The 11309-nt window shown below is 38.2% G+C and overlaps 1 protein-coding gene across 1 annotated transcript; it reads right to left on the bottom strand.

Annotated features, from left to right (window-relative positions):
- Positions 1 to 10517: 10517 nt before the first annotated feature.
- Positions 10518 to 10790, bottom strand: SERTM2 (serine rich and transmembrane domain containing 2). Its single transcript, XM_068532462.1, has one exon. It carries the CDS (start codon positions 10788 to 10790, stop codon positions 10518 to 10520), a length of 273 nt encoding a protein of 90 aa, XP_068388563.1.
- Between the last annotated feature and the right edge of the window lie 519 nt (positions 10791 to 11309).

The following is an 11309-nucleotide window of genomic DNA, read 5'->3' as shown; positions in this document are numbered from 1 at the left end:
ATAACAAAATGATAGTAATAAGTCCAAATATGTTGGTAACCCCAATAAATATAAATGGGCTGAACATACCATTTAAAACATACAGATTTTAAATTCAATAAAAGTGCTAAACCCAACTAATATTGTACTTATAAGATACATATCTAAAATATAAGAAAATGTGTACTTTAAGTAAAAGGATGGAAAAATACATATCTGGTAAATACTAACCAAAAGAAAGCTGGTGCAGCTCTATTATCAATAATATCAGACAAAGCATTCATCCAGAAAAGTGGATAAAACAATTGTGGTGTATTTATACGATGGAATACAACAGTGAAAATTAATGATAAATATCACGAACCTAATAAGCATAATCATCATAAAAAGTTGTAGGTGGATAGGTACATTATGATATATTTATATTAAATTTAAAAGCATGCACTGCAAAACAATGTTACATATCATTATGGATATGTACATATGTAGTGAAACAAATTAAATCATACATTGTAATGATAAATACCAAGCTGAGAATAGTAGTGTCGAATGCTGGCTCCTCATATATCACCAACACAACTTGAGTTTACTTGTTTACCATGGAAAGGGAGAAAACCACCTCCCCAAAGCTTTGGTAGTATCTCATAGGGAGAAGGCAAGGGCAGAGTTTATTGAGAATTGGAAATTCGGTTAAAAGTGGGTCCTCTAATATGAGAACTTGTTTACAATTGGATGAGGATCATGATGTAACAGTCCAGGAATGGTTGAAACAGCAATGGGAGGATTTTGAGGAAAGGTATTCAGAGTTTTAGGGCACAAACTGTTGACATTTTCCATTGAAAAGTTGATGAATCTTTCAGGAAGTTACTATTGTATAATGAACAATCAAGCCATTTGCTTGGATAAGAATCTCCTGGAAGAGTAGGCTTATTAATGTAGAGAGTAAAGCATATGTGGAGGAGAGTAGGTAATTTCAGTCTTTAGTGTCCAAACTGAGAGTAGAGGGTGATGATTTTGGTTCTCAGTAGTTAACCCTAGGGTAGAGGAATAGGATCAGGGAGAAGTACACAGGGGCTTCAACTCTGCCTATAATATTTTATTTCTCTTAAAAAATCTGAAGCAAAAGTTAAAACTTGCCAAAGCTTGGTAACAGGTTTATAGGTAAAATAGTTTATCTTTCCTAACATTTCTTTGCATTTATTGTAGGCTTAAAATATTTTAAAATAGCACTGTTGCTTCATAAACAATGACCGATTCTTTGTCTCCATTTTTTCAGATGCCAGGTAGGTCTCTCTAATTCAACATCACAGATGGTCCATTTGCATTACAATTGAGGTGGTTGATGTTTCATTACATTCCTGTCATAGTTTCCAGGTTATCTACCTTGTCAAATTCATAGGACTCGGTCACTTCCCATGTCTTGTCAACCAAAATTTTACAAACCACCTCTCAGTTTGTGTGGATTTCAATTTATGTTGATTTTTTTTTTCTATTGAGAGGGCCATCTTTTACTCATCTTTTCCATGGATTAAAGAGTCTCTTTCCCTAGTGCTCTATATATGAAGATGTATATATACACACAGGTACACACAGATCATATATTTTATATACATATTTATACACATATACATAAAGAATATTGGAATTAGAAGTTCCCCAGGTCATCTTCCTAGCCAACTTATGGACACTTCTATACCATTACATAGGCAGTATAGCATAATGGTAGCATATGAGTTCTGGAGTCAGTTGGCTATGGTTTAGAATCCCAGTTCTGTGTCATTTATTAGCTGTGTGACCCGGGGCAAGTTATTTAACCTTTCTATGCCTCAATATTCTTGTAGGTAAAATGAGGATAGTAATAATACCTATTTTGTAGGATTTTGTTAAGTTTAAATAAGAATGCATGTAGAATATTAAGCATAGAGTTTAACACATAAGTCTTCAAAATATGCTAGTGATTATTATTATTATCATCATTATCTCTGATAGATATGACCATCGGCCTCTGCTTGAACTGTTTCAACAATATTCTACCCTACAAGAAAACCTGCTCTATTTGGGAGAATCTCTATTACTAGAAACACAATGAGCCAAAGTTATTTTCCTATAAACCTTGCTCCCTTTAAATTCTAATTGTTGGTCTGAGTTCTGTCCTTTCAAACTACATAGATTGTCTCTACCATGTCAATGTAGAAATTCTTCAAAAGTTAGAAATCAGTGTCTCTTATTCTCCAGAACAGTCTTTATCCACGAGTTAGAACTCTAGACTATAAGTAATGTTAGAATAAGATAGCAGATTTCAGCATCACGTATAAATAGATTGGTGAATAAGTATTGGATATTCTGTTAGCTTGACATGTTAAATTTTGAAGGGTTTGATTTAGACATGTAATTAGCAGGTCTCCAGGCATCTAATGAGTTACAGTATCTAAGGTTTGGGATAAAGGAAAGCCTTATATTTTGACTTACCTTTGGATCCAAGTTCCTGTTTTTACCAACTTTACCATTTTTGCTCTGTTTTGCCTTCTGTGTGTATAGTCCTTTTTCTGCAAATGCCACCATGCAAGATACCATCACAGCCCCTTCCCTTACCAAAGCACTGATATGTCCAGACTACCTGGATTGTCTAGAACATTAACTATTGCTGTTCTTCAAAGTTCTTCTGAGGGAAGAATCTTGACTGGTTATCTCTTCTTCTTGGCCTCTAGCCTCCTGCCATGTTGCTAGGTCCTCTGTCTACTTTGTACTCTTTACCTGTCATCTGTAGTTCATACACAACCCTTCAAATATATGTTCATTTCTTATGTTACAGTTTATCCATCTTTTTCTTGCTTCCAGCCCAAATCAGCCATACACTGAGGATTATATTTCCACAATTAAGATGAACTATTAGAGTATTTTGCCAGATAAAGACAGTTTTCTTCCTAAGAGAAATTCTGCTCCCAGCTAAATCTTACACTAACATTTTATATCTTCATGCTACACAGTCATGATATAAAGAAATATATCTAGGTCCATAATGAAAGGTATGTGGCATGTATGCCTCCGTTACCCTCTTCACCATAAAAGACGTTGTTAATCAATCACAGCGTGCTCTACCAAAAATGGCTCAAAGTCTTTCTTCTCCATGGTTGTAGCTCCTGCCAAAGAGCTCTTTCTGTTAAGGTCCCAGATTCCACCAGGTAGCCCTGATTGTGGTCTCATCTCCTGCTGGCAGGCCCCTCCATGATTCTAGGACCAAAGAGGGTCACTGCTTCTGGGTTCTGGTAATAGTACCTCTTCCCATTGTTTCCCAAGCCCTAGGATTGGTGATAGCCTTCTGCGTCTGTTAATCTTGAGCCTGTTTCACTATCCCCATTTGTCTTCTATCACATGCATTGCCAATTCCTTATATTAAATTCCCTCTATTTGAAATAGCTAGAGTGGTTTTGTCTTTTCTGATTGGACTCTGAATGATACGCCTCCTTTGAAAATTTCTAGTATGTTTTATCTTTTCTATGGTAGAATCATATTCAGTAAACCTCAAGTTGGATCTTTAAGCCATCCCAACATGCCTCCTTCTGTGCTGTATATTCTCTGTCTTCTCCAGATCCATTCTCACAAGCCTTCTCCACCCTGCTCTTTGTTCTAGGAAGCTGGCCTTTACAAACTGCATCCCCTGGCTTGCTTGCCCTCTGGCTTCCAGGTGGATTCAGTCTGCCTCAGCAGATGAAGGTAGAGGAGAAAGTGTTTGGAGTATTTAATCCTCCAGCCCTTTTAAGGCTTTGCTTATTTACCTAAGGTCATAGATTGTTAGTTTCTTTCTCACAGCTACAGGGCATGCCATATTCCAAAAACGTTTCCCTCCCCTTCCCCCCTCCAGCCTAAGAGCAGCTGGAACTTCCTACAGCTGTTAGTCCCTGGGTGCTTTGCCATCTCTTTTGACCCCTTAATCCTACCCACCCCTTAGTAAACAGTCCTTTCATTAGACTTTCTTTACTCACCCATTATGAGAATGCCATCAGTTTCCTGCCAGGAACGTGATCAATACAATCACATACCTGTGTTTGACAGCCCACCCCTGTTCACTGCAAACTCTCAGGACCCTATTTGTACTATTACTAACCTGTACCAACACTGCTTCATTGGTTTCTGGCTTCAAATTATTGGCTCTATTTTCCTCTTATTGATGGTACTACTCCTAACCTTTGTACTTCATATTTGTATTTGGTCTCCTCGGGTTGGAGTCTTCCCTCTCCCCAGAGGACTTTATCTCTAACTCACTCTTCTTCTCCTGCTACCAAGTATTTCCAGGCAATTTGCCTCAGTTTGAGGACCCTTAAACCTAATCTTCTTTCCCAACCTGCTTGACAAATGACTAATTCTCCAAAAACAGGGAGAAATATTTGGGCATATCCTGTGTTACATTATTGGCATTCTTTCTTCAATCTACTCTACAACCCCTCCCTGGGCAATCTCATCCATTAACACCTCTTAAATTTATGTCTCCAGCCCTAACCTCTCTTGTGAGCTCCAGACCCGTATATTCAACTGCCTATTCAACGTCTGCACTTGGATGTCTCAAAGGCACATCAAGCTAAACGTGTCCAAAATGAAATTCATCTCCCCCTTGATCTGATTTTCCTCTAGTGTTCTTTGTCTCAGTGAATAGAACCACTAGACCCTTGTTCAAACCAGAATCCAGTAAATCATTCTAGATTCTTCCTTCTTACCCCACTTATCCAAGTCATCAAGTAATGCTAACTTTATCTCCTAAATCTATCTCGAATTATTTACTTCTCTTTATCCCTACCCACTACCACTCGATGGGATGGTGTTAAGTCTAAGGTATTATCATTTTTCTCCTGAACCACTTCCATAGTCTCTTAACTGGTCTCCCTGCATCCACTCTTGCCTCTCTTCAATCCCTCCTCCACACTGCTACCAGAGTTCTCATCTTCTCTATGCTTAAAATAAAGTTAAAAATCTATAACATTGCCCACAAGGCCCTGCGTGTTGTTGTCAACCTTTCCAGCCTTCTGGAGACTTCTCTTCACTCACTGGGCTTCTTCAAGTGTGCCAAGTTTATTTGACCTCAGAATCTTTCTACATGCTGTTCTTTCTATGGAATGTTTGCTCTATTCTCTCCTTTTACTCCTCCATTAGATTTCAGCTTAGGTATCATCTCAGTAAAGTCTTCCTTGACACTCTAGGCCAGTCTAGGCAGCATGCCCTCCACTTTGTATGCACCCTATACTTCTCCTTTTTAACACAGTATTCTTGTAATTATCTGATTGGAGATGCCCAACCCTAGGCTATAACTTTCACCAGGGCATAGAGTGTGTTCTGTTTTCACTGGTAGCACACACAGTAGGTGCTGAATAAATGTTGAAAGAATGAATGAATTTAGGTACTTATCATCTTGACCAGATTGTAGATTTTATGATTGCAAACTTTAGATCCCCACCAGAGCCTAGCTCAGTATGCTGTGTAATCTGTCTCTCTTACTCTCCAACGTGTGTATGTATAATTTAATCAACAAATAGTTGATGTGAAAAATGAATTGGAATTCCTGGAATGACTCAAGTTATTCTTCAAAACCTCCTCACCTATATTTATTATGTGCATTTCCTTTTCCTACTCTACATATGTCCCACACTTTTGTCTCCTTTTTCTACGAGGACAATAATTCATTCTTTGTGGCTAGAGGAAGCTTCTCTAGCCAGTAATTCTCTCCCTTTTAATGCCATTGCATTTATTAAAGAGCACAAATGAAGTAGCTGTGTACAGTTAGAACACTATACAATTTTAAATAAGAACACTATTTTTACCTAAGAGGAGGTGTTCTCATTTCTAGGAGGGGAAAGATCACAATCATGTATATGAAGAACTGGCATTGACTGTGAACATTAAGTCGAATGATCAAAGGATTAGAATTTGCATTGTGGGTTGATAATTCATCTATATTTCTGCCTCTTCCCTTCTTCCATGTAAATTAAAGCTGCAGGATCTGCCTTTGTGTAAACTTCCCTACAGTCTGTTAAATATGTGTTGCTGCAACTATAAAATGATTTTAATAGATGGCAGAATTCTGCTTATTTGTTCTGAATTTCGGCACAGGGAGTAATTAATCACCTATAGAGCTCAATAGTTTTTTGCAGAACTTGGAGTGTAATGGAATGAATAACTCTGGAGTATCTATTCAGTGCTCAGAAAGCAAAGCACTTTTTGAGATGAGTACTAAACTAGGAGTCCAAAGACTGGCAGTGTACTCTTGACTTGGCCTCTGTGTAACCATGAATGTCTCACCAATCTCTCTGTGCTAGTGTCCTCTTTTGTAAAACAGACTTCATAATACTTCCACTCATTACTCACAGGGTTGCTGTGAGGAACAAATGAAGAAAGTACGAAATGGAAGATACATAAATAAAAATATCCCACATGTTGGGGGATGTTGCAAGATATTGGTACTTTAGATACCTTATCTCACTGTCACCTCAGGTCACTTTCATTGGCAGCTGGTAGTTATTACCCATTTTTCACATCTTACTACTAAAGAAACAAAGAAACACACCAATAAGGTGGCAAGTGGGGAGAAAATAAAAGTTGGGAGGTTGGCGACTAAGAAAAAATAATGACACCTCAGAATTATAAATCCCACAAATTTGTAATTGTTACAATTTATATTGGGATGAAGAGACTAATACTCTTTATATTCTTCAGACAATATATAGCTGTTATCAGCAAACCAAACAGAATTTATTTTACAGGGAACAAAAATGACATGCTAAATATTAATTCAAATGTTATATTTCATATACACAAAATGAATCTATTTCAAGTATTAATGATTTTAAACAAAAGAAACCCAATTTTCTCTTCCACACAATTTTGTTAAAAAAAAAAGTGCTTCTTTTGTACAAATGCAGGTGAATAAGACATATTACTAAATATAACCACTTAATTGCATTAAATGGACCCCTTTTACCTACTTAGTAAGCATGGTGGGGTCTGCAGCCATCAGACTCAGTTAGGAGTCCAAAGCTTCAGATTTGGCATAGATGGAAATGTTAGGCTGAATGAACCTGTCTTTACTTGATTTACCTCAAGATTTCCTGCCTAGTACATAATACATAATACAAAAAGCCTTTTACAATAAACCTTGTTTTATACAACCCATGATTCTGAAATGTATGCAAAGTACACTTTTGGATATTGAGTTATTTTAAACACATTAGGAGAGTTTACTGTTTAAAGAATTCATGTGGTGAGTCCTTTTATTTGGTCGAATTATATGAAATTGCTGATATTTCAGCATTTTTATTTATGGAAAGGGAAATTTCATGTGATTCAGTGTAATAAAATGTGAAGACTCATTCTTTCACCTTAAAACAAAGTACATCTATATATAAATAACCTACCTGTTTATATACATTTAGGCTAACATGCAATTTTTTTTTAAAATTTTAATTTATTTATTTATTTTTGGTTGTGTTGGGTCTTCATTTCTGTGCGAGGGCTTTCTCTAGTTGCGGCAAGCGGGGGCCAGTCTTCATCGCGGTGCGCGGGCCTCTCACTATCACGGCCTCTCTTGTTGCGGAGCACAGGCTCCAGACGCGCAGGCTCAGTAATTGTGGCTCACGGGCCCAGTTGCTCCGCGGCATGTGGGATCTTCCCAGACCAGGGCTCGAACCCGTATCCCCTGCATTGGCAGGCAGATTCTCAACCACTGCGCCACCAGGGAAGCCCAACATGCAATTTTTTGGAGAGTGGGGGTAAGGGAAGAAATTGCCAAGCCAGCATTTTGGATAGATGGATAAATTCAAATTATGCCCATTGATTGCTCTAGCTGCCTCTTTGAGCGGTAATATATGTTAATACATTGGAGGACATAATAAAATTTAATATAAATGGAAAAGTTTTCTTTACAGTTGGTTTGCTATGATGAAAACATTCAGTTTATTTTCCCAAAGATTAAATACCATGTGAGTCACCATAATGACACATCTGCTTACATACATCTCCATTTATGTTATCATTGGAAATCGTCAGGGGTTATGCTGCTATTTTAGTGCAATCCGTGCTATGTACTTTGGTTAATGCTCGGTGAAGATTTGGATCCCATGGGGTAGTTGTGATGAGAGGGTGGTTGTTTTCCAGGTGAGGAACCTAATCATAAATTGGGAATCTTCATCCAAGTCAGAGATTAAGGAGCAGTTTTAAACTCCTGAAATCTGTGTTGGAGAGGTCAGGTGGGCAGGGAATAGATTTGCAGTCTGTCTCTTCATCAGATTCAGCAACAAGGCATTGGGTATCTTGCTATTCACTGCTGTTGAAAATGTAATCAGTTCCTTCATTTATCCAGTCACTGACTTCTTAACTGTAAAGTGCATTCAAATACTGTGAGCACAAAAGGCAGAGCGTGGAGTGAGGAGAGATGTGTGTCCTTAAGAAGTTCTGGGGTATATTGGCAGCCTTTGATGAAGTCCGTGTATGGCTGCCAAGAACTAACATTTTAAAAGGTACATGGAGTCTGGGTGTTGAATAAAGACAACTTAAACCACCAAATGCAATAATATGAATCACTTTGCATTTTGGAAATTAGAATACCAAAAGGGGAAGCGCATGCCCTATCGAGTCTTAGCCTACCTGCTCATCTCTTCTGAATGGTGCAGAATGCAGCTGCCATCTCTTACAGTGCACTATTGTAACAGGTGTGCCAGAGTCAGCCTTGCTGCTAAGTTAAGCTCTGCATGTGGGGATTTCACACTTTGCAGCCCCTTGGAGAGGGAGTATTGGCAAATGACTGTGTATAAAAGTAGAAAGCACTTGGGAATTTCACCACCATGCTAGATTTAGATCAGAGTAAAGGGGCCAATTTAAATTGGTAACAAACTAGAGAGAGCTGCATGTCTGGTAGAGGTGCCATTAACCTAACAACCATTCCACTTCTCTCTCACTGTGGCTGCAATTCCCGAGGGAGCACGTGGTTGAAATTTGATGACCACCTTTTAGGTGCAAGAGAGAACTGATTTTTTCTAAGCAGGTAGAATTTAACATGGGTGTTTTAGTTCTTTGGTGGCAAGAGTATGACCAGCCTTCTAATTTCTAATCTGTAAACAGTACTCATTTCCTTTGGTTCCCTTTTGGAACATTAATTATTAAAAAATCAAATTCTTTTTCCACTACTGGCATACTAGGGCTACTTATGAGAATGGAATTTTTCAAAATATATTTCTCTTATAGGTAATAAGTGAAACACTTCATCTCTTGGCAGGGATCAGGAAGGGAGGAACATTTTCTGGGAAAGACATATGTGACATTTGAGGATATTGATCTCAATAAGGATTTGTTGGAGGCTGTTGTTTAGTCCTTTCCTTTGTCTCTCTTTGTTTTTCTTACACTCAGATCTAAAAGGAGTCTAGTGATGACTAAATAGCCCTCAGATCATTTTTCAGAGTGAAAAACCTGGTACCTAGAGGCTTGAGTGTTTTGCCCAAAGCCACAATCATTCAACGACAGAATACCAAGATTATTTCATTTCTGCTTTAAAGTACAGTTGAGTCTTCTTTGCCGAGGCCATCTTTAAACAAAGCTTATATTTGAGTGCAACTCAGTCCTGGAGCATGACGGGGAAGGAGAAAAAGGCAAAGAAGCTGCACGTATAATATAAGGTTCATTATCATAAGCACATTTTGACTTAATTTTCCCTTGGTTTGGGGGGAGCTCATTGTTCCAGATTTTTGTAATACATCGGCCATTATCTGAGTTTTTAAAAGTCCAGTAATAGTAATAACACAGATATAAAATGCACATTTTCCCTCTCTAGATGAGTTTGTTGACTAGAAACTTCTTTTTGTAAACTTGCTCTTTAAATTGAAACAGTTTCTTTTAAGAACTCTTCTTTCATTTGGGACAAACCAGATGGCCACAGATGATAAAATCACTGCTCCTTTGGGAAAGGGTTCCTGGTCTCTTCCATTAACCTCTGACATGATTTAACTTCATGTAAGCAGAGGTGATTCTTTAGGGTCCAACTGCTAAATTAAAACTTGTTCCTTCTGATTCACTTTGTTATAAAGCAGAAACTAACACACCATTGTAAAGCAATCATACTCCAATAAAGATGTTTAAAAAAAAAAAAGAAAACAAACTTGTTCCTTTCTTGGGATATCCTCTTTGAACAATTAGCCCTTTCAAAGGCAAATTTTCCTTGTTCTTGGAGCTTCCAGGGTCATGTGTTTTTTACAACAGCTGCATGTGAATTTCTGCAGTCTGAGGTTTGCTCAAGGCCCAGGCTCTCTTTGGTTACCATGGAAACCTGCCCTCCCAACCAGCTGCCATTTCCTATATTCCTGGCAAGGAATGAGTCAAACCTCTTAGATATCCCACAAGCAGAGTCAAGATAAAGAATAACACAGAGAAAACGTGAACAACTTGTTAAGTGAACAACTTGTTGATTCCCTACATGGGAAGCTACATGCAACAAAGTCAGCTTTCCTGGACATCAACATACAAGGGTTCACTGAGATCCATTAAAGCTCACTTTCTCCCTGACTTTAAGGAGTGGGGATTCGACTCTGCATCTCTACGTCTGTAAATTGAGGAACACTTTCTGTGCTCTCAGAGGTGATGGGTGAGATGACATGTTTGAGCCGAAGGAGCATTGTGAAGAGCAGGATGAGGAGAATGGCCAGGAGGCTCAGGAATAAGCCCACATACATATACAGGTTGGAATACTTATCCGAAGTAGTGTCAACCTCTGTTGCCAGGGTGGGGAAATGGGCCCGCCCAGTGAGATTCCCATGGTACTTGAAATGCACCTCCGTCATCACTTAAGACTTGAGTTGGTACCTATTTCTATTTGATTTCTATTGCCCTTGAGGCATTCCACAGTCACTTAGGCTGTCTCTGAATATGCTGGAGGTGTTCTAACAATCTCATCCACAAAGCAGTCACAACCAGAGCCAAGTCAGTAGTCCACAAGCATCCCCCTCCCAAATAGTTTTTATCAGAACTTCTTAATCATTTTTTAAAAAATATAAATAAAATCTTTTATTTTCCACAGTCCTACTCATATACTGATTAAAATAAATATGGTGAAACTGCTTTATAATACTGGTATGGAGACAAGAATGTCTGAGTATTAAATTGGACTTTTCCTGTCTTTTGGTAGAGGGAGAAAGAGCTCTGTTTTATCTACAGCTCATCTAAATGTGTGCATTAATTATGTGAATTTAATTGGGTTCTTCTGTGGGGAGACTTTCTAAAAGCTTTTGTATATTTCAGGCTCAGCATATCTGAGTTTTTACCCTTCTTGTCTTTCTGAATTCCCTGTAGGCATGGCACTT

The sequence above is a fragment of the Eschrichtius robustus genome, chromosome X, assembly GCF_028021215.1.
Source record: "Eschrichtius robustus isolate mEscRob2 chromosome X, mEscRob2.pri, whole genome shotgun sequence".
Classification (NCBI taxonomy): Eukaryota; Metazoa; Chordata; class Mammalia; order Artiodactyla; family Eschrichtiidae; genus Eschrichtius; species Eschrichtius robustus.
Note: the sequence above shows the minus strand (reverse complement) of the source record. Positions and strands in the feature narration are given on the sequence as shown.

Excerpts from the sequence above, each read along its gene's own strand:
- SERTM2 (XM_068532462.1), bottom strand. The coding sequence starts at position 10,790 with ATGACGGAGGTGCATTTCAAGTACCATGGGAATCTCACTGGGCGGGCC.